Source organism: Saccharomyces cerevisiae, chromosome IV (assembly GCF_000146045.2).
Source record: "Saccharomyces cerevisiae S288C chromosome IV, complete sequence".
In the NCBI taxonomy this organism is placed as follows: Eukaryota; Fungi; Ascomycota; class Saccharomycetes; order Saccharomycetales; family Saccharomycetaceae; genus Saccharomyces; species Saccharomyces cerevisiae.
Window position 1 is genome coordinate 911,691 of NC_001136.10, and position 24,830 is coordinate 936,520.

At 38.7% G+C, this 24,830-nt stretch overlaps 13 protein-coding genes across 13 annotated transcripts, besides 2 other annotated features; 8 read left to right on the forward strand and 5 right to left on the reverse strand.

Annotated features, from left to right (window-relative positions):
- Positions 1-408: 408 nt before the first annotated feature.
- On the forward strand, positions 409-1,812 carry CRF1 (Crf1p; the record flags this gene model as incomplete). Its single annotated transcript, NM_001180531.1, has 1 exon — positions 409-1,812. The coding sequence occupies one exon, from the start codon at positions 409-411 to the stop codon at positions 1,810-1,812; it is 1,404 nt and encodes a 467-aa protein (NP_010509.1).
- A 287-nt stretch (positions 1,813-2,099) lies between these two features.
- Positions 2,100-2,348: an origin of replication (ARS428; Autonomously Replicating Sequence).
- A 278-nt stretch (positions 2,349-2,626) lies between these two features.
- Positions 2,627-3,022, reverse strand: HTB1 (histone H2B; the record flags this gene model as incomplete). The annotated part of the gene is made up of 1 exon (NM_001180532.3): positions 2,627-3,022. One exon carries the CDS (start codon positions 3,020-3,022, stop codon positions 2,627-2,629), a length of 396 nt encoding a protein of 131 aa, NP_010510.3.
- Positions 3,023-3,839: 817 nt separating this feature from the next.
- Positions 3,840-4,238, forward strand: HTA1 (histone H2A; the record flags this gene model as incomplete). Its single annotated transcript, NM_001180533.3, has 1 exon — positions 3,840-4,238. The coding sequence occupies one exon, from the start codon at positions 3,840-3,842 to the stop codon at positions 4,236-4,238; it is 399 nt and encodes a 132-aa protein (NP_010511.3).
- A 557-nt stretch (positions 4,239-4,795) lies between these two features.
- Positions 4,796-5,464, forward strand: ADK1 (adenylate kinase ADK1; the record flags this gene model as incomplete). Its single annotated transcript, NM_001180534.1, has 1 exon — positions 4,796-5,464. One exon carries the CDS (start codon positions 4,796-4,798, stop codon positions 5,462-5,464), a length of 669 nt encoding a protein of 222 aa, NP_010512.1.
- Positions 5,465-5,880: 416 nt separating this feature from the next.
- SIR4 (chromatin-silencing protein SIR4) lies at positions 5,881-9,957 on the forward strand (the record flags this gene model as incomplete). The annotated part of the gene is made up of 1 exon (NM_001180535.1): positions 5,881-9,957. One exon carries the CDS (start codon positions 5,881-5,883, stop codon positions 9,955-9,957), a length of 4,077 nt encoding a protein of 1,358 aa, NP_010513.1.
- A 44-nt stretch (positions 9,958-10,001) lies between these two features.
- Positions 10,002-10,249: an origin of replication (ARS429; Autonomously Replicating Sequence).
- PCF11 (Pcf11p) lies at positions 10,236-12,116 on the reverse strand (the record flags this gene model as incomplete). Its single annotated transcript, NM_001180536.3, has 1 exon — positions 10,236-12,116. The coding sequence occupies one exon, from the start codon at positions 12,114-12,116 to the stop codon at positions 10,236-10,238; it is 1,881 nt and encodes a 626-aa protein (NP_010514.3).
- A 978-nt stretch (positions 12,117-13,094) lies between these two features.
- IVY1 (Ivy1p) lies at positions 13,095-14,456 on the forward strand (the record flags this gene model as incomplete). The annotated part of the gene is made up of 1 exon (NM_001180537.3): positions 13,095-14,456. The coding sequence occupies one exon, from the start codon at positions 13,095-13,097 to the stop codon at positions 14,454-14,456; it is 1,362 nt and encodes a 453-aa protein (NP_010515.3).
- A 146-nt stretch (positions 14,457-14,602) lies between these two features.
- On the reverse strand, positions 14,603-15,220 carry COX20 (Cox20p; the record flags this gene model as incomplete). Its single annotated transcript, NM_001180539.1, has 1 exon — positions 14,603-15,220. One exon carries the CDS (start codon positions 15,218-15,220, stop codon positions 14,603-14,605), a length of 618 nt encoding a protein of 205 aa, NP_010517.1.
- A 541-nt stretch (positions 15,221-15,761) lies between these two features.
- HEM1 (5-aminolevulinate synthase) lies at positions 15,762-17,408 on the forward strand (the record flags this gene model as incomplete). Its single annotated transcript, NM_001180540.1, has 1 exon — positions 15,762-17,408. One exon carries the CDS (start codon positions 15,762-15,764, stop codon positions 17,406-17,408), a length of 1,647 nt encoding a protein of 548 aa, NP_010518.1.
- A 371-nt stretch (positions 17,409-17,779) lies between these two features.
- Positions 17,780-18,667, reverse strand: RTN1 (Rtn1p; the record flags this gene model as incomplete). Its single annotated transcript, NM_001180541.3, has 1 exon — positions 17,780-18,667. The coding sequence occupies one exon, from the start codon at positions 18,665-18,667 to the stop codon at positions 17,780-17,782; it is 888 nt and encodes a 295-aa protein (NP_010519.3).
- A 771-nt stretch (positions 18,668-19,438) lies between these two features.
- On the forward strand, positions 19,439-21,520 carry LYS4 (homoaconitate hydratase LYS4; the record flags this gene model as incomplete). Its single annotated transcript, NM_001180542.3, has 1 exon — positions 19,439-21,520. One exon carries the CDS (start codon positions 19,439-19,441, stop codon positions 21,518-21,520), a length of 2,082 nt encoding a protein of 693 aa, NP_010520.3.
- Positions 21,521-21,813: 293 nt separating this feature from the next.
- PRP42 (mRNA splicing protein PRP42) lies at positions 21,814-23,448 on the forward strand (the record flags this gene model as incomplete). Its single annotated transcript, NM_001180543.1, has 1 exon — positions 21,814-23,448. One exon carries the CDS (start codon positions 21,814-21,816, stop codon positions 23,446-23,448), a length of 1,635 nt encoding a protein of 544 aa, NP_010521.1.
- A 97-nt stretch (positions 23,449-23,545) lies between these two features.
- FMN1 (riboflavin kinase) lies at positions 23,546-24,202 on the reverse strand (the record flags this gene model as incomplete). Its single annotated transcript, NM_001180544.1, has 1 exon — positions 23,546-24,202. The coding sequence occupies one exon, from the start codon at positions 24,200-24,202 to the stop codon at positions 23,546-23,548; it is 657 nt and encodes a 218-aa protein (NP_010522.1).
- Between the last annotated feature and the right edge of the window lie 628 nt (positions 24,203-24,830).

The window sequence follows — 24,830 nt, forward strand, 5'->3', positions numbered from 1 at the left end:
GTTTCCTTTTCCGAACTCTACCTCGCCTTATATAAAACCTTGGTCTAAACGGATAAACCGAGATGTAGTTGAGTTTGTGAATCCAGTTCTTGTCCTTCTTCCTCTTTCAAAAAGTGAAGCAATCAGTTGAGAGTGTAGCTATAGAGGTGTGTACTCTAGAAATCAGACTTTCATAGCAAGCAGACTTTTTTTTTGTTGAATCTTACTAGCGGATTTTTTAGAGTTTTCTTCTTCGGACTAATCTGTCAATGGTTCCAGTAAGATTAATGAGTCAAAAGCCCTCTATAATTGTATCGAGAAATTTCTTAAAAGAAGGAATATAATTATTGCGGTCACTAGAAAGTTATAAGAAGGTTACCATTTAACTGAACAGCAGCGGTATAGTACGGAATAAAAAAGTCTTTTAAAATGTTGCTTAGTGCGCCTGTTAACAGTACCGTGCGGCGCAAGCCACACAGTCCAAATAAAAAAAAGCCAAAAGAGACAGGTACAGCTGCTTCCTTTTCGTCGTCCTCTTCAACTGTCGTCCTTTCATCCAATAATGATGGCAGCTTTGATGCTCTTTGGGACCCCTCTATAAGTAAGGCCTCGGATTTTGAGAGTAGCTATATTAGTGCTAAACGATTAAAACCAGAAAGTAGTAATAGACAGAAAAAAAAAAATTCTTATAAATATTCTAGGGAGGAAAACACCAACGAGGTAGAGGAAAAGACGTCTCTTGGCAGCAGCTCTAAGACAGAAGCAGATAATATATTTAATGACCAGCTCACGTCAGCTGGCAATACTACATATGTCAGTAATAAGCGCGATGTAAACTTCGGGGCGAATTCGGCTGTAGTACTGCTCGGTTTGCCAACAAGTAAAAGTGAATCTCACCGACAATACCACAGTCCTTCGGCTTCAACAACTAATGAAGATGAAGAGGACATTGGTGTTGATATTTTAGTAGACAACCACATCGATAGTTGCGAAACAGTATCGATAAATAATAATAGAGGTATTACACACCAATATCCAGAAACGGAATCAGATGTCGACTTTGATGAGGCCGTGATATTGACACCAATGGATGGTACGGATAAGGGAGTGAAAAATCCAAGACCACTCGAAAAAAAATATAGTAGCAGTTGTTTTGAGGACCGTACGCCCCTTAACTTGGATGATGGTCATTTCAGTGAATGCAATCATTTTTCTACATTAGATGTGTCTAGCTTTTTTCATCTCAACGAGCATGTGCATAAAATCGACGAAGTAGAGCTCGATGGACCTGATCGCACCTTTAGTCTAGACAACGTCGCTATTAATACAAGGAAAAAGGATATTGATTGCCTCTATAATAGTTCAAGAGAAGACTTATCCAACCTCACATGTTCTTCGGAAGGCCCAAGGAATGATAGTTATGATAGTGATTACAACATTGATGAGGTCACTTATAGAGATGATGAATCAACAGATGAAGACGAGAGCTTACCAACCCCAGATCGAAAAAGGAAGAAAATTGGCCATAAAGCTTGCGAAATATTGGATTCTAAAAGAATTGGAATAAAAGTACCAAAGTTATACGTTTGGTCTTTAAGTGATAAACCGTTTAGTGTTATCGATGGGTTGTGCACAAAATCGCTGTACCCATTGAGTGATGACATAAATACTCCTGAAAGTTTGAGCTCATGCTCAAGCTCAGTAAGTTCACGGGAAAATCAAAAAGGAGATGCAACATTTGATAATGATGCTATGATAGCCGACCTTCTAAACATAGGCGGACTCGAAGTAGAGAAGGCATCCAATGGCCATATTGAGCTCATAGGCGAGTGATTATTTGATATTCCAGAAGAATCATTATCGTCTTTTAAAGGAAAATATGATCGTTTGCGAAAAAATAGAAGCACTTTACTACTTGAATTGTCATAGAATAGTAGGAAAACCTACTTAGTCAGCGAAGATCAACTTGGAATATCGTATGATGAGATGGAGAAAAATTTAGGGGCCGAAATGGATGGATCCACTTGAGAGAGGATCAAGGAATACTGAAGTGCAGCTGACGATCCAGTCAGCGACATCTGTCTTTTTTTAATTACTATTGCTGTGTACTTATAGAGTCGGTGGCATTTATTTTATTTTTAGTATTTTTTTATACGTGCGTATTCTATTGTTCATTTTTTTACCAATTTTTTTTTTATTTTTATATTTTGTTTCTTGCGTGGAGTTTTTACAGGAAGTTAATCACAACAGAGGGTTCAATCTCCAAGGCATAAAATAAACAAAAATTGTAATAGTTAGCAACTGCAATACGAATTAAAATTTGAGGAAAAATCTAGTATTGTTCACACGAGCCAATGCTCTGAAGTTTCGAAAGCTAATAAATATCATGTGGAAACTTTTCTGAGTCATTAATAAGCAACACTATTTATTCTTCTTATAATTAGTCTTACAAGTAAACTGCCTTGCCGCATAAGCGCATTCCCTCTATGAGACCATTTGTAATTTCGAGAACACAATTTTACAACCGAGTAAATATCTTATAATCATTAAAATTATTAAACTATTATACAATTTTTTTTACTTTACTTTAATTTTTATATACCCATATAAATAATAATATTAATTATAACCAAAGGAAGTGATTTCATTATGCTTGAGTAGAGGAAGAGTACTTGGTAACAGCTCTAGTACCTTCAGAGACAGCATGCTTAGCCAATTCACCTGGTAAGATCAATCTAACAGCGGTTTGAATTTCTCTAGCAGAGATAGTAGACTTCTTGTTATACGCAGCCAATTTAGAAGCTTCAGTAGCGATTCTTTCAAAGATATCGTTAACGAAAGAGTTCAAGATAGACATGGACTTTTGGGAAATACCAGTGTCAGGGTGAGTTTGCTTCAAAACTTTGTAAATGTAAGAAGAGTATGTTTCCTTTCTAGCCTTGCTTCTCTTCTTACCATCAGTGGAAGTGGAAGTCTTTTTAGCGGCTGGTTTCTTTTCAGCTGGGGCTTTGGAGGCTGGTTTCTTTTCGGCTTTAGCAGACATTGTATGTGTGTATGGTTTATTTGTGGTTTGACTTGTCTATATAGGATAAATTTAATATAACAATAATCGAAAATGCGGAAAGAGAAACGTCTTTAATAAATCTGACCATCTGAGATGATCAAATCATGTTGTTTATATACATCAAGAAAACAGAGATGCCCCTTTCTTACCAATCGTTACAAGATAACCAACCAAGGTAGTATTTGCCACTACTAAGGCCAATTCTCTTGATTTTAAATCCATCGTTCTCATTTTTTCGCGGAAGAAAGGGTGCAACGCGCGAAAAAGTGAGAACAGCCTTCCCTTTCGGGCGACATTGAGCGTCTAACCATAGTTAACGACCCAACCGCGTTTTCTTCAAATTTGAACTCGCCGAGCTCACAAATAATTCATTAGCGCTGTTCCAAAATTTTCGCCTCACTGTGCGAAGCTATTGGAATGGAGTGTATTTGGTGGCTCAAAAAAAGAGCACAATAGTTAACTCGTCGTTGTTGAAGAAACGCCCGTAGAGATATGTGGTTTCTCATGCTGTTATTTGTTATTGCCCACTTTGTTGATTTCAAAATCTTTTCTCACCCCCTTCCCCGTTCACGAAGCCAGCCAGTGGATCGTAAATACTAGCAATAAGTCTTGACCTAAAAAATATATAAATAAGACTCCTAATCAGCTTGTAGATTTTCTGGTCTTGTTGAACCATCATCTATTTACTTCCAATCTGTACTTCTCTTCTTGATACTACATCATCATACGGATTTGGTTATTTCTCAGTGAATAAACAACTTCAAAACAAACAAATTTCATACATATAAAATATAAAATGTCCGGTGGTAAAGGTGGTAAAGCTGGTTCAGCTGCTAAAGCTTCTCAATCTAGATCTGCTAAGGCTGGTTTGACATTCCCAGTCGGTAGAGTGCACAGATTGCTAAGAAGAGGTAACTACGCCCAAAGAATTGGTTCTGGTGCTCCAGTCTACTTGACTGCTGTCTTGGAATATTTGGCCGCTGAAATTTTAGAATTAGCTGGTAATGCTGCTAGGGATAACAAGAAGACCAGAATTATTCCAAGACATTTGCAATTGGCTATCAGAAATGATGACGAATTGAACAAGCTATTGGGTAACGTTACCATTGCCCAAGGTGGTGTTTTGCCAAACATCCATCAAAACTTGTTGCCAAAGAAGTCTGCCAAGGCTACCAAGGCTTCTCAAGAATTATAAGATCGGTTCTGGTATTTTAAAGAAGGCGGAAGGAACTAAACTGCTTCTCCATTGTAACTATATTAAGTGTCTATTAGACCTTTCTGTTTTTCCTTTTTATTTTTCTATATATAATTTATTGGGTATATAATTAACGGTAACATATGTCATGCATGATATAAATTTTTTGTTGTGTCTTCCTGTTTTCTCTGTTGCTCTGTTTAGGTTCATTGGGCACTGTTGCTTACTTGAACATGATTGAGTAGCAAACACATTCTGTGCTTTGTTCACTTTGATAGTGTGACGAAATTTTCACAACCAAAGGAAAAAAGCTCACGATTGCGCGATCCTGTCACGGAGAACTGTCCGCAGCAGCCCGCGGCTTCTGTCCTTATTCGCCCATTTTTTTTTGATTTTCGACTTTTTCACTCTGGCTAGTTTTATTACGCATATTTGTATATATATATACGCATAAATTTCTGAAATGGATTACCTGGTTTATCAGAAACGAGAGCTTTAATAAAGAAACATTAACGTTTCTCTGGTAAAGTCACCACACAGCATCAAATATAACAGTAATGTCTAGCTCAGAATCCATTAGAATGGTCCTAATTGGCCCACCTGGTGCCGGTAAAGGTACTCAAGCTCCAAATTTGCAAGAGCGTTTCCATGCCGCTCACTTGGCCACTGGTGACATGTTGAGATCTCAAATCGCAAAGGGCACTCAATTAGGTTTGGAAGCAAAGAAAATTATGGACCAAGGTGGTTTAGTCTCTGATGACATTATGGTTAACATGATCAAGGATGAATTGACCAACAATCCAGCTTGTAAGAATGGGTTCATCTTGGACGGTTTCCCAAGAACCATTCCTCAGGCTGAAAAATTGGACCAAATGTTGAAAGAACAAGGAACTCCTTTGGAAAAAGCCATCGAATTGAAGGTTGATGATGAATTGTTGGTTGCCAGAATTACCGGTAGATTAATTCACCCAGCCTCTGGCAGATCCTACCACAAGATCTTTAACCCACCAAAGGAAGACATGAAGGATGACGTCACCGGTGAAGCTTTAGTTCAAAGATCTGATGACAATGCAGACGCCTTGAAGAAGAGATTAGCTGCTTACCATGCTCAAACCGAACCAATTGTTGACTTTTACAAAAAGACCGGTATCTGGGCTGGTGTTGATGCTTCCCAACCTCCTGCTACTGTTTGGGCTGACATCTTGAACAAGCTAGGTAAGGATTAATGACCTTGCGCAATGTCTTCTAAATATCTTTTCTTTTTTTTAAATTAATGAAAATATAATAAATTTTTGTATGTGAGTACATATATCCGCAGTATACTATAAATGAAATAATAACATAAGTGTTTGTAACTGGCTATAACGTCCTTAAACATGTGCACTGCCATTAAGTACTTAGTCAATATTTTTATCGTTGAGAACGAACGCAAATCATATTACTAAATAGATGAACAAAAGCGCATCACATAAACAAAAACGGTATAACAGTAATAGTGAAGCTTTTTATAAACCTATAACGAAATAAGCGCTTTTCAGGTTTTATAATTCAGTCAGAGTTCTAACTGGACATCGTTTTGCAGGGGATAAAAAAAAAAAGGAAGCTTCAACCCACAATACCAAAAAAGCGAAGAAAACAGCCAATGCCAAATGACAATAAGACACCCAATAGGTCCAGCACTCCCAAGTTTACTAAAAAACCAGTAACCCCGAATGATAAAATTCCTGAAAGAGAAGAAAAATCCAATGAAGTGAAGACACCTAAAATTCCATTATTCACGTTTGCCAAAAGCAAAAACTATTCAAGGCCGTCAACCGCAATTCATACCTCACCTCATCAACCAAGTGATGTAAAACCGACTTCCCATAAACAGTTGCAACAGCCAAAATCCTCACCACTGAAAAAAAATAACTATAATTCTTTTCCTCACTCAAATCTGGAAAAAATAAGCAACAGCAAACTACTCTCCCTTCTTCGGTCCAAAACGTCAGCAGGAAGAATTGAATCAAACAATCCTTCACATGATGCTAGCAGGTCTCTAGCAAGTTTTGAACAAACAGCATTTTCCCGGCATGCGCAGCAACAAACTTCTACCTTCAATTCAAAGCCTGTACGTACCATAGTACCGATATCAACATCACAAACCAATAACTCATTTTTATCAGGAGTAAAAAGCTTACTAAGTGAAGAGAAAATAAGGGATTACTCTAAAGAGATTCTAGGCATAAACTTGGCAAACGAACAGCCTGTTTTAGAGAAGCCACTTAAAAAAGGATCAGCAGACATCGGCGCCTCTGTGATTTCTTTGACCAAGGACAAATCTATCAGGAAAGATACCGTAGAAGAAAAAAAAGAAGAAAAGTTGAATATAGGTAAAAACTTTGCCCATTCTGATTCACTATCAGTTCCGAAGGTTAGTGCCGGTGACAGTGGTATATCACCGGAGGAGAGCAAGGCAAGAAGTCCTGGAATTGCAAAACCGAATGCCATACAAACAGAAGTGTATGGAATAAATGAGGAATCTACTAACGAGCGTTTAGAAATAAATCAAGAAAAACCAGTAAAATTAGATGAGAATAGTGCAAATAGTACGGTCGCATCGGCCTTAGATACCAATGGGACGTCAGCCACGACAGAAACTCTAACATCAAAGAAGATCGTTCCATCTCCAAAAAAAGTCGCCATTGATCAAGATAAAATAACACTGCACGATGAGAAAACACTTGCACCTTCGAAGCATCAGCCTATAACATCTGAACAAAAAATGAAGGAAGACGCCGACCTCAAGAGGATGGAAATCTTAAAGTCACCTCATTTGTCGAAAAGTCCAGCTGACAGACCTCAAGGGCGTAGAAACAGCCGAAATTTTTCCACTAGAGATGAAGAAACTACAAAACTTGCTTTTCTTGTTGAATATGAAGGCCAAGAAAACAACTATAACTCTACTTCTCGAAGCACAGAAAAGAAAAATGATATGAACACTTCTGCAAAGAATAAAAATGGTGAAAACAAGAAAATTGGTAAGAGGCCGCCTGAAATCATGAGCACTGAAGCTCACGTAAACAAAGTAACCGAAGAAACCACAAAGCAGATACAGAGTGTACGAATAGATGGTCGAAAAGTGCTTCAAAAAGTACAAGGAGAATCCCACATTGATTCGAGAAACAATACCCTGAATGTTACACCATCAAAGAGGCCCCAGCTAGGAGAAATACCGAATCCTATGAAAAAGCATAAGCCTAATGAAGGGCGAACTCCAAATATCTCAAACGGTACAATAAACATCCAAAAGAAATTAGAGCCTAAGGAAATTGTGCGAGATATTTTGCATACGAAAGAATCATCAAATGAGGCTAAGAAAACTATTCAAAACCCTTTAAATAAATCACAAAACACTGCTCTTCCTTCCACACATAAAGTTACACAAAAAAAAGATATAAAAATTGGAACTAATGACCTTTTTCAGGTTGAATCTGCTCCAAAAATATCCTCAGAGATTGACCGGGAGAATGTTAAATCAAAGGATGAACCGGTTTCCAAGGCTGTTGAAAGCAAATCTTTATTAAATTTGTTTTCAAACGTACTCAAGGCTCCTTTCATTAAAAGTGAAAGCAAACCTTTTTCTAGTGATGCTCTGTCAAAAGAAAAAGCCAATTTTTTGGAAACTATCGCTTCCACTGAAAAGCCAGAAAATAAGACTGATAAGGTGTCTCTATCTCAGCCAGTTAGTGCAAGTAAGCATGAGTATAGCGATAATTTTCCAGTTTCTCTATCTCAACCTTCAAAGAAATCTTTCGCAAATCATACAGAGGATGAGCAAATTGAAAAAAAGAAGATCTGCCGTGGGAGAATGAATACGATAATAACTCACCCGGGAAAAATGGAGCTGGTATACGTGTCCGACTCAGACGATTCTTCTTCAGATAATGATAGCCTAACTGACTTGGAAAGTTTAAGCTCTGGTGAATCAAATGAAATCAAAGTAACTAATGATTTAGATACAAGTGCTGAAAAGGACCAAATTCAGGCAGGCAAATGGTTTGATCCTGTATTGGATTGGCGAAAATCTGATCGTGAATTGACGAAAAACATTCTTTGGAGGATAGCTGATAAAACGACATACGATAAAGAAACAATAACTGACCTTATTGAACAAGGGATCCCAAAACATAGTTATTTAAGTGGCAATCCATTAACTAGTGTGACTAACGACATTTGCTCTGTTGAAAACTATGAAACATCAAGTGCTTTCTTTTACCAACAAGTGCACAAGAAGGACAGATTACAATATTTGCCATTATATGCAGTTTCTACATTTGAAAACACAAATAACACTGAAAAAAATGATGTGACCAATAAAAATATCAATATAGGGAAACATAGCCAAGAACAAAATTCTTCTTCCGCTAAACCATCCCAAATTCCAACCGTGTCTTCTCCATTAGGATTCGAAGAAACAAAGCTAAGTACCACGCCTACTAAAAGCAATAGAAGAGTGTCGCATAGTGATACTAATTCTAGCAAACCCAAAAACACGAAGGAGAACCTTTCAAAAAGCTCTTGGAGGCAAGAATGGCTTGCAAATTTGAAACTTATTTCCGTTTCGTTGGTTGATGAGTTCCCTTCGGAGCTTTCCGACAGTGATAGACAAATAATTAACGAAAAAATGCAGTTACTTAAAGATATATTTGCTAACAACCTTAAATCAGCAATTTCCAATAATTTTAGAGAGAGTGACATCATTATACTGAAAGGTGAAATAGAAGATTACCCAATGAGTTCTGAAATTAAGATTTACTACAACGAATTACAGAACAAGCCTGATGCAAAAAAAGCCAGATTTTGGTCATTTATGAAGACTCAGAGATTTGTTTCCAACATGGGATTTGATATTCAGAAGTCCTGTGAACCTGTTTCTATATCCACGTCGGTCAAACCACATGTGGTCGAGCCCGAGCATATGGCAGATGCCAAAATTATGCCTAAGGATATACTGCAAATTACAAAAAAACCGTTAATGGTTAAAAATGTGAAGCCTTCTTCTCCGCCAGATGTGAAGTCTTTGGTGCAGCTGAGCACAATGGAAACGAAAACCCTACCAGAAAAGAAGCAATTCGACAGTATTTTTAATTCTAACAAAGCAAAAATAATCCCTGGAAATGGGAAGCACGCATCAGAAAACATCTCACTCTCTTTCTCAAGACCTGCGTCCTACGGCTATTTTTCTGTTGGAAAAAGGGTTCCAATCGTTGAAGATCGTCGAGTGAAACAACTCGACGATATAACAGACAGTAATACAACAGAAATTTTAACTAGTGTTGACGTTTTAGGAACACATTCACAAACTGGTACTCAACAATCAAATATGTACACATCAACCCAAAAAACAGAACTTGAAATTGATAATAAGGATAGTGTCACCGAATGTTCGAAGGACATGAAAGAAGATGGTCTTTCCTTTGTGGATATCGTTTTGTCGAAAGCAGCATCGGCGCTGGATGAAAAGGAAAAACAATTGGCTGTTGCAAATGAAATTATTCGGTCTTTGTCAGATGAAGTTATGAGGAATGAAATTAGAATAACTTCACTTCAAGGTGATTTAACTTTTACAAAGAAATGTCTTGAAAATGCGAGAAGTCAAATATCTGAAAAAGATGCTAAAATTAACAAATTGATGGAAAAAGATTTTCAAGTGAATAAGGAGATAAAACCGTATTGACTTTTTATCATTCTACAAAAGACCAGTAACGAAGTGTACCCTGTTTTTCTTTGTCGTTTTCTTCTATAATGAACAATTTACTTTACGGTCTTTAATCGATTTTAATGATTAGTTGGGCTTTTGGCTACATATGTAAAATTACATATAATATAATGGACACATAAGCAAAAAAAAAAAAAAAAAAAATAAACAAATGAGCAACCCATCAAATACCAAGAACAAAGAATTTAATATAATATATAGTTATTAAATTTAAATGTATATATGCAGTTCTGCTCTTATTTTGTGACCAATTTCTTTAAGTCATCCAAACCGACCTTGCCACTATTAGATTTGCTTGAATTTTGCGACGTTTCATGATAACATGTCGAGTGGAAATATTTGCCATTCACTTCAATAGTATTTTTCCAAACCCATTCACCAGATTCTTCATCATAAACGCCAGTAACGGTTTCCTTACAAATTGGACATTTGAAGGCCATATCTTGTGAAGTTTCTGGTACAACAACATATTTTCCCCGTATTTCCAACTCGTTACTTCTATCACTTCCTAAAGTGTTGTCTACAGAGCCTTCGTCATTTTCATCAGCGTGAATATTTAGGGCACTTTTATCGATATTTTTATTGGCATGCGGATCAGTATAATCATTTTTATGCTTTGTGGAGGTAATTTCATCATCTTTGAAGGCTGCCCATTGAGAGTCACTCAAATACCAGTTTCTTGATTGAATATTTTTCCTTGTGGTAGTTGTATTTAAGTTAGAGTTGCTTATGCCTGTATTTGCTGTGTTTTGTGATCCCTTAATTCTTGTATTTATTCTGAAATGCCAGTCCAAATGCTCATTTTGTAGTAGTTTTTCACTTTCTGAGTTGCCAAATCTCTTACCACACACGCTACATTTATTTGGCTTGGATCGGTATAATAAGTGAATAAGATTATTTTGGACGATGGGATTTTCTTGAAGAAGAGTTTGTTCGGACAGCTGCAGGGATGGGTTATTCAAAACGTCGATGTTAACCGTGGCAAAATAAGCTTTGCAGTCAGAAAGAATATCATTTAATAAGGGTATCTTTGGCAGGTTCTTCATCAATTGTTTTTCGTGTGAATCAAGAGAGTAGTTTGAGTGTCCATTTAGCTTTTTATAAAGCGTTACGATGGATTCTTTTGGTGGAGTATATATGAGCCCTTCAGCCTTAAGAGATGCATAGAGGTTATTGATTTTGTTTAGGGACTTTTTTTTCTCAATTTCTTGAAAAGATTCAACGCCAGAAATATTACCAAAAAGAGAGGAAGATAAAGAATTCTGTTGGTTCGTTGTATCTGAATTATTTCCAAACAATGGAATCGCTGAATTAGAGTTTTGTGTGTAAGAACCGACCATATCCTTAGTTTCGTGATACTGCTGCTGCTGCTGCTGTTGTTGTTGTTGCTGTTGCTGCTGTTGTTGCTGTTGCTGCTGAAGTTCGTGATACCTCATTCTTTCCTGCAAAACTTGTTGGTCCTGTGAGAAGACCTGCCTTAGTTGCATTTGAACTTGTTTCAGAGCATTGAGAGTTAGTTTTTCTCTTTTCAGTTCTTGTTTCAACTGAGATAAAACCAACAGTTTCATTTTTAATTTTTCATCATTTGGTTGATTCTTTAGCCTTTCACTAGTTAAACAAGTTAATTTATCAATGTCTCTTAATAGGAGGGGAACAGTCGGAGTTGGTAACATTGCTTGCAGGTTTTTCTGGTGGAGAGCACTGGCCTTTATTAAAAACTGTTCAATTTTCTCCAGTGCTGAGCCTTCAAACAGAGGCAGGCCGGTGTCATTAGGATTCAACCAAAGCTTAAACATATTGATGAGTTTTGTTCTTGTGGTGTTGTCCACCAATAAGTATGTTCTTTTGTACAAGTTAAACAAATTTCTACTGAAGTAGATTGTGTATGGGCTGCCAACATTCTTACAAATGGAGTCCAAGGCATAAAAAGCGTATAGCTTCTGCTTAGGCATACATTTTTCAATTCTACTCTCAATGGCGTCAACAAAATATTGAGCACACGAAATGTTTTCTTCTGCTAACTTCGTGAGAGTGGTAATAATGGGTCTCGAGTTAAAAGTTAATTCTTCAAGAATACTGTTGAAATCCTTGACTATAACTTCTGTGTCGTGATCCATAATGAAAAGAGAGTATTACAAATAGACCTAGTGTTTTCAAGTACAGTTTTCTTAACTGCTCCGAAAATTGTCCTGGTAATTCTTTGCAATGCAAAATTGAAAGAGAGACTTTTAAACTACTAAACCCTTAACAGTAGAACAACATTGTCTCATTAATTTTTGAAATTTCGCTTTCTTCCCATGCCTTAGGCCAAGTTCTCATCCAATGCGTCGAGTCCTTAAAAAAAATTCGCCCGGGTAAACTAAAACTTAGATGCACTAGGTAATACCATTTGGTGATAAAGGGAATAAAAAGCAGCAAATCCTAGCTCAATTACGAAACTCTGATCACTTGGGGCCCAGCTTCATTGGCTAAATTGGTGTATCCCTTGAACCGACTACGTAAGTACGTTTTGAAAAGTGTGTAAATCTATGTATAAAAGTACATCAAAAATTAGACTGAGAAAGTTCTGTATAGCTGTACTAATACATTAGGAATAGGCTAGACTTCTTCGCCGCTGGAATAAAACAGCTGGGCCTTCTCTTCATTGGTACCACTTGCTTTGCTCTATTGAAAGTACAAAGAATAGAGCAGACGAGTGTAAACATCCTATCTGCGTTCCAACAGAAGTGCGTATTGAAGTCATCTCATGCTAATGGCCATCTCATGTAGAATAGTAAGGAAAAACGTATCTAATTTATAAAAACTTGAGTTAGATCTCAAACTTCGGTAGATTGCGCCTTATTTAACGGATGATATACACTTATTCTACTGCTCACATTACTCGTTTTACAGGAAAAAATGGTCAATGCGGGCAAAAGAAAAAAATATTGGGCGATATGTTACAAGAAAAGGGTGAGATGGAAATTTATGCTAAACATTAAGTGGAAAAAAACCATATCCATACAATAGAAGTATATATTCTGAATAAAGGGTCAATTAAATTTCACCAAGGAATAAAATATTGTTAAAGAAAGTAACAGGAAGAGAAATCGGATATGCCTGACAATAATACGGAGCAATTGCAGGGATCTCCTTCAAGTGACCAGAGACTGAGGGTTGACTGGGACAACGGTAACCATTTTGACGTCTCTCCCGACAGATACGCGCCTCATCTATCTGAATTTTACCCAATTGTAAATAGTAAAAGACCAGTGGCTAGCAGTGCTGGCTCAGAAAATAACGACCATCTGGACGACATGAACCATTTACGTTCATCCAAAGTGTATTCAAAGGCCCGTCGGGCATCGAGCATAACTTCTGGTACGAGCACAATAAACGACTTGCAAACGCTAATCACAAAGAGAGATGTGAAAGAGACCCAGGAAGCCCTATCGACATTACTCAGGAACTCGAATGCTTATTCGGATTCGTTATTAAAGACATCTCAGAATGGGGCAGAAATTGCCCATTCCTTAGAAAACATTGCCAAGTTGAAGGGTTGCAATGATGAAACGGCGGAGAAACTATTGAGTGCCAGTGGGTTATTCTACCTTTTATCTAATCATCAGCTTATAATGTCAAAGTATTTCAATGACTTGTTGGGAGATAATTTAATTGATGATATTGATGAATTCGAATTACAGACCAAGATAATGGAGAACAAGTTCAAAGCACAAAGCAAAGAGCAAAGTTTAAAATTGAAATTGCAGGAAAGACATAACTTCGATATCTCGAAAAGAAAAATAAGGAATTTAATCTCATACCGAGAGAGCCTTTCTAGCTTGCAAGCAAGGTTAGATCAACTGGAGACACTAAAGCACGATTTTTACATGGATTCATACGAACTTGTGGAAAATACATGCAACAAAGTACTCAGCAAAGTTGCCACGGTATCTAGGGCACAAGTGGAAATTTCTGAAAATATTGCAAGGAAAGGTTGGTCTGGAGGCGGGCTAGACGAACTACTTTGTGATGCAGACGACCCCTTCAGCAAAAAAGCAGATGGGCCATACGGGACCATCGGTGGTGATGGAGAGACTGCTGGAGAAGCATACAACAGCGATGAGGAAACGGGTGGGAATGACGTGGTGCTCAATGAACTACTAGAAGGAACCAGCCAACCTTCCACATCAAAAACATCTTTACCCAAATCCAAGGGGTCCTCAACGGTATCCACACCGAATCATTCACAGTCAAGTTCAAACAAGGACGGGGTACGAAACAATGGCGGCGGCAAAAATGGCGAAGATGAGGATACAGACAATTTGATGGGAACAGAAAATTCATTTTCTTTACCGCCTACGAGAAACTCTGCCGAGGAAACCACACAAACGTTTAAACAATTGTCCATTAAAGAAGATAATGACAATCACAGCAGCGATACGGACGGCATGCAAGACCAGTCAAGTAATATATAAAATTTGTAACTCTATGTATGCTTTTTATATAGAAATGGAGAAAGTGAACAATTGAAGTTATAGTATTTTCGGAGAAATGTTGCATATATACATAGGAAAACGGTTAAAAGGCCCTGCTTCTACCTTCTGTTTCCCCCTCGTTCTTTTCACCAGAACTTGTACCATTTCTTCTCAGAGGAGGCCTGAGATAAATTCTGGTTACTTTGTTCAAACTGACTCTGCTTTTCATTTTTGGCGGCCTCCCATTGCCCCGGCAGAGATGGGTCATGAGGGACATTATGGAGCATTGGTTTTTCCTTTTTCGCCACGGTTTCCTTTGCCAATTGTGCGATCTGGAAACTTTTTTGTCTCTTTAGCCTACATTGCTCCCATCCGACAATCGAGCCCAGTATCAGAGAGCTCATCGCCCAATTCGTGGCCTTAGTCGGGCTCTTATGGTATATAAATATAATAGATCCCATCAAGAACATGCTGGAAAACCCGAGCATGCCCGCGTCTCTGAAGCACGGGATTGAAGTCAGCTTCTGCAAACTAAAATCACTCCATCTGATCGAGTCCCAAGCCTCTTTCAAAGTAGCCCGTTCTTGCTTCTTGGCCAACTGAGAATTGGACAAGTCATCGGCAAACTTGGGTGGAGTGTCTTCTAAGAGGATCTTTTGACCCCGCGAGTAATTTGTCAGCACGCGATCACCATCTGCTTTACCCTGCGGTTGTTGCTGCTGCTTTTGATCTTCTGTCTGATTTGACCACGGCCACCAACGCATCTTTATATTAACTGTTGAGCTGCTCGTTACGCACTGCTGTGGACTTCACTACAATGCTTTACCGAGCAGTGGAGTTTGATATAGTGGTGGTACCCCCGACGGTGCTATAATAAGCTTGCCTGCACGGCTTACCCTACCGCTCGGAAAGGCCGCCTTCGTCGCTCATTGGTCTGCGGCCGCGGGCGCTTTTTGGTCATTGTTCATATATGAAGAAAGAGCAGGAACGGAAATTTTTCATCTTGCCTTGCCCATTGTTCTGATCCATGCGTTGTTAGAAATACAACGTTTGCATCATACCAAACTTCTCCATTCCGTCAGCTGATACTCTATTCGGTTGTGTGTTGCACCCTGCTCTGCTGTCTCTCAACCGTTCTTCCTTTACACGCCTTCCCTTCTCAGCTCGCGTTTCTTTTTTTTTTATCCCACTCTTTTCTTTTTTCTTTCCTATATATTGCCCATATAAGTTTGGTTGGAAGGAAAACTAATAGAGCTAGTTGTTGTCCCTCAATAATCATAACAGTACTTAGGTTTTTTTTTCAGTATGCAACGCTCCATTTTTGCGAGGTTCGGTAACTCCTCTGCCGCTGTTTCCACACTGAATAGGCTGTCCACGACAGCCGCACCACATGCGAAAAATGGCTATGCCACCGCTACTGGTGCTGGTGCCGCTGCTGCCACTGCCACAGCGTCATCAACACATGCAGCAGCAGCAGCAGCCGCTGCTGCCAACCATTCCACCCAGGAGTCGGGTTTCGATTACGAAGGCCTGATAGATTCCGAACTGCAGAAGAAAAGACTTGACAAATCGTACAGATATTTCAACAATATCAACCGATTGGCCAAGGAGTTCCCCCTAGCTCATCGCCAGAGAGAGGCGGACAAGGTCACCGTTTGGTGTTCCAACGACTATTTAGCACTTTCCAAGCACCCTGAGGTATTGGACGCCATGCATAAAACTATCGACAAGTATGGTTGTGGTGCCGGTGGTACAAGAAACATTGCTGGCCATAACATCCCCACTTTGAATCTGGAAGCCGAATTGGCCACTTTACACAAGAAGGAAGGTGCCTTAGTTTTTTCGTCATGTTACGTAGCCAACGATGCCGTCTTATCCCTACTGGGTCAAAAGATGAAGGACTTGGTGATTTTCTCCGACGAACTCAACCATGCGTCCATGATTGTCGGTATTAAGCATGCTAACGTAAAAAAACACATTTTCAAACATAATGACTTGAACGAATTGGAACAACTGCTCCAGTCATACCCCAAATCCGTTCCTAAACTAATTGCTTTCGAATCAGTATATTCTATGGCCGGTTCAGTGGCCGACATAGAAAAAATTTGCGACTTGGCCGACAAATACGGTGCTTTGACCTTCTTGGATGAAGTACATGCGGTCGGCCTGTACGGCCCTCACGGTGCAGGTGTTGCAGAACATTGTGATTTTGAAAGTCACCGTGCAAGTGGTATTGCTACCCCAAAGACCAATGACAAGGGCGGCGCGAAGACTGTGATGGACCGTGTCGACATGATCACCGGCACTTTAGGTAAGTCTTTCGGTAGCGTAGGTGGCTACGTCGCAGCCTCTAGGAAATTGATCGATTGGTTCAGATCGTTTGCACCTGGTTTCATTTTCACCACGACTTTACCACCTTCAGTTATGGCAGGCGCTACCGCAGCAATTAGATACCAACGTTGCCACATCGACCTAAGAACCTCGCAACAGAAACATACCATGTACGTAAAGAAAGCTTTCCATGAGTTGGGCATTCCAGTTATTCCAAATCCTTCTCATATCGTCCCAGTGTTGATTGGTAATGCTGATTTGGCTAAGCAAGCTTCTGACATCTTAATCAATAAGCATCAAATCTACGTACAAGCTATCAACTTCCCTACGGTTGCTCGCGGTACCGAAAGATTGAGAATTACCCCAACGCCAGGTCACACCAACGATTTATCTGACATCTTAATCAATGCAGTTGATGATGTGTTCAATGAGCTACAGTTACCACGTGTCAGAGACTGGGAAAGCCAAGGTGGCTTATTGGGTGTTGGAGAGAGCGGATTTGTGGAAGAGTCTAACTTATGGACATCAAGCCAACTATCTTTAACTAATGACGACTTGAACCCTAATGTTAGAGACCCCATCGTTAAACAACTAGAGGTTTCTAGTGGTATCAAGCAGTAAAACAACCAATATATGCATGGGCTGAGATAGAGGTACAAGGAATTTGTAAATCAGTAAAAAAAAAAATTAACAGTTTTTTTTTTTCATTTTTTTTTTTTATTCTTATTTATGTATGATACTTTATTATTATTTCTCTTAATTATTTATTTATTTAACTAACACGATGAGCACTTTTAACTGCAATGGTTAAACTGTAGCAATGTTGGTAAAAAAGCAGGGAAAGTTCAAAAATAATTTATGTATTTTTCCTCGGGGGTACAGAAAGTAAAGAGAGAGAAACGTATGAGTATATATAGGCTAATGTAATATGTAGTGGTAAATAAAGAGACAAAAGTTAGCTATTCTTGTTTGAAATGAAAAAAAAAAAGCACTCAAGCGTTGTTTTTTTCCAATTCATTTTGCAAGTTTTTTGTACTTTTCTTCAATTCATTAGACAATTCATCGACGTTAAATTCTTGGGTAGTGGAAGGTTCGTGTTGTGGAACTTCTGGCATAACTTGAGCTGAAGATGTGTAAGCCTTAGACTCTGGTTCCAATGGAACATCAGCGGCCAACTTAGAAGTGCTGGCGGTTTGAGGACCGGCAGTAGAAGACACAGGAGCAGTCTTAGATTTGACCAAGTTGGAAATTGGGCCCAATTTAGATTCAACCTTGTCCAAGTATGGTTTTGTCTTTTCGCAAGCCATTTGAGAAAACTCTTGGGTCTTTTGCTTAGAAATTTCTACACCTTGAGCGACAGTAGCATCAATTTCATGCTTGTAGGAATGGTAGATAACTGGCAAAGTGAAGGTAAAAATGTCAGCAACAAAGACGATGGTCCAGATAGAGAACCAGGAGAAGAATTTGTGTAGTAGAAATAAGGCAACAGCGGTCTTGAAAGTGTGCTTAGGGACTTGAGCGAATACAGTCTTTCTTATGTGGGCTTGGAAGACTGGTAGCTGTTTCAAAGCTTCATCGATATGAGGCTTAATAAAGCCGGCGATATTTGGACATTCTTTAGGACCATACTTGGTGATTAAACCTTGTCCCAAAAAGAGCTTGGATACGAATTCAATAGATCCTGTTGTGAATAAGATAGTGTAGGCAACCTTCAAAAAGAAAGTGATCAAGTTAACTTTTTTCAAAATTAACAAGGCTAACAGAGACCCACCGAAATATTTACCGGTTTGAACAGGGTTCCTCCATAATAGCAAATCGCAATTACAGCTTTTTTGTTGTTGTTGTTGTTGGGCTTGGCTATGTTGAGCTGAGGCGGACATATTTGCGTGTGTGAATATATATTATATATATATACGCTTGCGGGTAGGAAGAAACAATTAAATATTTGGCTTGAGAGTTGAAAAGAAAGAGATCAAGAAAAGGGAATTGTTGAATAAAAATTTGAAAAATGCGAAGTTGAAGTGCCATAGAAGAGAAACAGCCCACACAGGGGAGAAGCCCACTGGAAAGGGGGCACTGACCAACTTTAAATAGGAAACAGAAGATACCACAAGCCAGCGATACAACAGCACCAAACACCGAAAAGAATAGCCAAAGCTGTCCTCTGGTGTTGGAAAAACTGGAAAAAACGCAACTGCGTTGGCTGCTACGGTGAAAAATTTTCCTATGACTTTTTTCACTGCTTGTTCGTGCGAAATTACCGCAAACCCGGTAAAATGTACACGTATCAAGTGATAAACAATTTCGTGTCAAGTGAGCAGAATGGAGCGATTTGGAAAAAAAAAATTTTTATTGTTTTTTCCCCCGGGATTTTGCTCGAGATGACTGAAATTTTGTAATCGATGAGTCTATACCAGAGGCAGCAAATATCACCAACATACACAGGTATACACAATCTCATGTCCACACACACGTACAGACACGCACATATATATATATATATATATATCCCCATAGGTATTTATATATACAAAAGAATCCTCGTGTGTTTGTGTGTGCAATAGCTAGTTTTGCGCTGCCTCTTATAGTAGACAATATCACTTTTTCAATAAAATAGAACTTGCAAGGAAACAAAATTGTATCGCTTCAAGATGCTACGATCAACCACATTTACTCGTTCGTTCCACAGTTCTAGGGCCTGGTTGAAAGGTCAGAACCTAACTGAAAAAATTGTTCAGTCGTATGCGGTCAACCTTCCCGAGGGTAAAGTTGTGCATTCTGGTGACTATGTATCGATCAAGCCGGCACACTGTATGTCCCACGATAATTCGTGGCCTGTAGCTTTGAAATTCATGGGGCTTGGCGCTACCAAGATCAAGAATCCTTCACAGATTGTGACCACTCTGGACCACGATATTCAGAACAAATCAGAGAAAAATTTGACCAAGTACAAGAACATCGAAAATTTTGCTAAGAAACACCATATAGACCACTACCCTGCCGGTAGAGGTATTGGTCATCAAATTATGATTGAGGAGGGCTATGCTTTCCCCTTGAACATGACTGTCGCATCTGACTCGCATTCAAACACCTACGGTGGTCTGGGGTCGCTGGGCACTCCAATAGTGAGAACAGACGCTGCAGCCATATGGGCCACGGGACAGACGTGGTGGCAGATCCCACCAGTGGCTCAGGTTGAGTTGAAAGGTCAATTGCCTCAGGGTGTTTCCGGAAAAGATATCATTGTCGCATTATGTGGGCTTTTCAACAATGATCAAGTTCTAAATCACGCCATTGAATTCACGGGTGACTCTTTGAATGCATTGCCTATCGATCACAGACTCACTATTGCTAACATGACCACCGAGTGGGGGGCTCTTTCTGGTTTGTTCCCCGTGGACAAAACTTTGATCGACTGGTATAAAAACCGTTTGCAAAAGCTGGGCACCAATAATCATCCAAGGATTAATCCAAAGACTATCCGCGCACTAGAAGAAAAGGCGAAGATTCCGAAAGCAGACAAGGATGCACATTATGCCAAGAAACTGATCATCGATCTAGCCACGCTAACTCACTACGTCTCAGGTCCAAATAGTGTTAAGGTCTCCAACACCGTGCAAGATCTATCTCAACAAGACATCAAGATAAATAAAGCTTATCTAGTGTCATGTACAAACTCCCGTCTATCTGATTTGCAATCTGCAGCGGATGTGGTTTGTCCTACTGGAGACTTAAACAAAGTCAACAAGGTGGCTCCAGGTGTGGAGTTCTATGTCGCTGCTGCCTCTTCAGAAATTGAGGCTGATGCCCGTAAATCAGGCGCTTGGGAAAAGCTGCTAAAGGCTGGCTGTATCCCACTGCCTTCTGGTTGTGGTCCATGCATCGGTCTAGGTGCGGGATTACTGGAACCAGGTGAAGTTGGTATCAGTGCCACAAACAGAAACTTCAAAGGTAGAATGGGTTCCAAGGATGCATTGGCTTACTTAGCTTCCCCTGCTGTAGTCGCCGCTTCTGCCGTGCTGGGTAAGATTAGTTCTCCTGCTGAGGTATTGTCCACAAGCGAAATTCCATTCAGCGGCGTTAAGACTGAGATAATTGAGAATCCCGTGGTTGAAGAGGAAGTTAACGCTCAAACAGAGGCTCCAAAACAATCCGTTGAGATATTAGAAGGTTTCCCAAGAGAGTTTTCTGGTGAATTAGTTTTATGTGATGCCGATAACATCAATACCGATGGTATATATCCTGGTAAGTACACTTATCAGGATGATGTGCCTAAAGAAAAGATGGCGCAAGTTTGTATGGAAAATTATGATGCCGAGTTCAGAACCAAGGTTCATCCAGGTGATATAGTGGTCAGTGGGTTCAATTTCGGTACCGGTTCCTCCAGGGAACAAGCGGCCACCGCCTTATTGGCTAAAGGTATCAACTTAGTTGTTTCAGGATCTTTTGGTAATATTTTTTCAAGAAACTCCATTAACAATGCTCTTCTGACCTTGGAAATCCCAGCATTAATCAAAAAATTACGTGAGAAATATCAAGGTGCTCCAAAAGAACTTACAAGAAGAACTGGTTGGTTTTTGAAATGGGATGTAGCTGATGCTAAAGTGGTCGTTACCGAAGGTTCTTTGGACGGCCCTGTGATCTTGGAGCAAAAAGTGGGTGAGCTAGGTAAGAACCTACAAGAAATTATTGTAAAAGGAGGCTTGGAAGGTTGGGTCAAATCCCAACTATAATGTGCATAAATATCTAGAAAAATCGCACCCTTTTCTTTATTTATTAAGTTTATTTATTTATTTACGGTTATTCACGTATATTTTGTTAATCTATTGATACACAAGTTCTTATTTGTAATTTTTCTACTTCTTTTCATTAAATTTCAAAGATGCTCTTGTGACGTCCAAAACCAGTGTCTGACCTAAAGCCCGTGGGAAAAACAACGTAAATTTCTACATAAAAAAGTCAAGTAGGCGCTCGAAAGAGTTTCAGAAAATACCCAGCTGACCATTAACTGAAGTAGCAAACATCTATGGATAAATATACTGCTTTGATTCACGATGAGAATTTTTCAACTCTTACATTGAATGTCTCGAGATACCCTAAAAGTTTGGCATATTGGGAGAAGTTACTGAACTATATAGTAAAGGCTTCGGCACCAATATGCAAGTCCACTGAGCCTCAATTATTAAAGTTAATACGATGTACTTATTCTTCTATGCTGAATGAGTTTCCCTATCTAGAAAACTACTATATCGACTTCGCGCTACTGGAATACAAACTAGGGAATGTTTCTATGTCTCATAAGATATTTCAGCGCGGATTGCAAGCCTTTAACCAAAGATCTTTACTATTATGGACTTCATATTTAAAGTTTTGTAATAACGTTATCTCACACCAGAAGCAGTTGTTTAAAAAATATGAAACAGCTGAAGAATATGTTGGTTTGCATTTTTTCAGTGGGGAATTCTGGGATTTATACCTGGAACAAATTAGCTCAAGATGTACGTCTTCTAAGAAATATTGGAACGTTTTGAGGAAGATACTCGAAATTCCTTTACACTCTTTTTCGAAATTTTATGCATTATGGTTACAGCGCATAGACGATATAATGGACCTAAAGCAATTATCACAACTAACAAGTAAAGATGAATTATTGAAGAAACTCAAGATAGACATCAATTACAGTGGAAGAAAGGGACCGTACCTGCAGGATGCAAAGAAAAAGTTGAAGAAAATAACGAAGGAAATGTACATGGTTGTACAATATCAAGTACTTGAAATCTATTCCATTTTTGAATCAAAAATTTATATCAACTATTATACATCGCCAGAAACCTTGGTTTCTTCAGATGAAATAGAAACATGGATAAAATACTTGGATTATACCATCACCTTACAAACAGATTCTTTAACACATTTAAATTTTCAAAGAGCTTTACTTCCTCTGGCCCATTATGATCTTGTATGGATAAAATACAGTAAATGGTTGATAAATTCAAAAAATGACCTTTTGGGGGCAAAAAACGTTCTATTAATGGGTCTTAAATTTTCTTTGAAGAAGACCGAAATAATAAAACTACTGTATTCAGTTATTTGCAAGTTAAATGAGTACGTACTTTTGCGAAATCTATTGGAAAAAATTGAGTCCTCATATTCCGACAATGTTGAAAACGTTGATGATTTTGAGATATTTTGGGACTATCTTCAGTTCAAAACGTTCTGCCAGAATTCTCTGTATTCCAGTCGATATTCTGATTCACAATCAAACGGGCTTTTGAATAAGGAGCTGTTTGATAAAGTATGGAAACGTTTGAGTTGTAAAGAAAAAAAAAGTGGTCAAGAAATTTTATTGAATAACTTAGTACAGTTTTATTCGAAGGATACCGTAGAATTTGTAGAAAAGAACATATTTCAAAAGATAATAGAATTTGGTTGGGAGTACTACCTACAGAACGGTATGTTCTGGAACTGTTATTGCCGTTTAATTTATTTCGACACTTCTAGGTCATATTTGGACAAGAGGCAATATATTGTCAGAAAAATATGGCCCCAAATAGACAAAAAATTTGCACAGAGCGTCTTGCCGTCTTTAACAGAATTCTGTGAGTCATACTTCCCAGAGGAGATGGATACATTAGAGGAAATGTTTACTGAAGAACCTTAGCCAAAAGGCATTGTCATTTATTAAAAGGTATAAATATGTAAATGTATACTTAATGACCGTTAAGAAAAACTACTAGCCTCATCACTCCCGCAGATCTCTATAATTGTTGTTTGAATACTTGATACGGTGGAGTGGCAAGGACAGTCTGCGCAGTCCTAATATCGATATTGATGTCTTCGATCAGAGCTTCCTTAGTAGTGTAGTTCAATTCGGGTCTGATATGACCTAAAATATTGAACTTGACCCTGGCCCCATAAAAATCATTTTTAAAATCATGTATAATATGTAATTCCATGGTTTTGAAATCATTTCCGTAGAATGGATTTTTCCCAACTGAAAGTACCATAGGAAGTACGGACAAATCATCGTTCGCTTCACTTAAATATTGACCGTAATTATAAACCACAGTTCTTCCATCCCGCCTTGTTTCCACCGATAGTTCTTGACCATCAACAGTTTTAATGTGAGCAAACCCAAAGTAAACCCCTAAATCCAAATCGTTGATACCTTTAGGTAACTGATTTATAGGTACATTGGCAGTGGGAATACCCAATTCGGCGGATCCGCGGCCAAATCCACATACAATGTCACAATAGTCAGTAACAAGCGGGAATGGTGGACCTGGTTGCGCAGGTATTGGCAAATCGACTTCTCGTTTAAAAGTATCAATTATATCTGTATTCGTATTTCGGTTCATTAAGAAAGTACCTGCTAACACTAGCAATAACGAAACATAAATAGTCCACGTAAACATCAACACTTCAACAACACGTGTCTGTGACCGCTTCACGGGTCCAAATTACCACTTTCTAGAACATTGTCTTGTACGTCCAATAATAGTGTTACCAATGCTGACAGAGTATTAAAGCAACGATTTGAATTGACGCATTACCCTCCTGCATAAAGGACTACAAATACATCCTCTCTTATAACGCAATTGCAACATCTGAAGTGCAGTGTGATCAAGATATTCAATTCTCTATTAGAGTAACTTAATCATGTTTCACATGATCAGTATTCATTGTAAAACCTCTTGAGTGTGATTCGTTGCCAACTAACATAAGCGTGCGGATTCTTTAGAAAGTGGGTGTGCCGACCCTGGGAAAGATTGCATAATGTGAATCCTTAATGACTTACCCATACTCTTCATTAATAACCTATTTAGAAAAAGAAGAAAGGCTGTTTCGGAGCTCCTTTTGTGCTGTTTGCAAACTGTCTATTTTCGCATCAAGTTTTACCCATCTACTACTTTATTCGCTTTACGGTAAAAGCGAACACGACAAAATCACCTATCATCTACGAAGGGCCTTTCGAAAACAGAAGAATAAAAAGACAGGAAAAGCATCTGTTTAGAATTTTATAACTAATTTGGGGAGGTATCT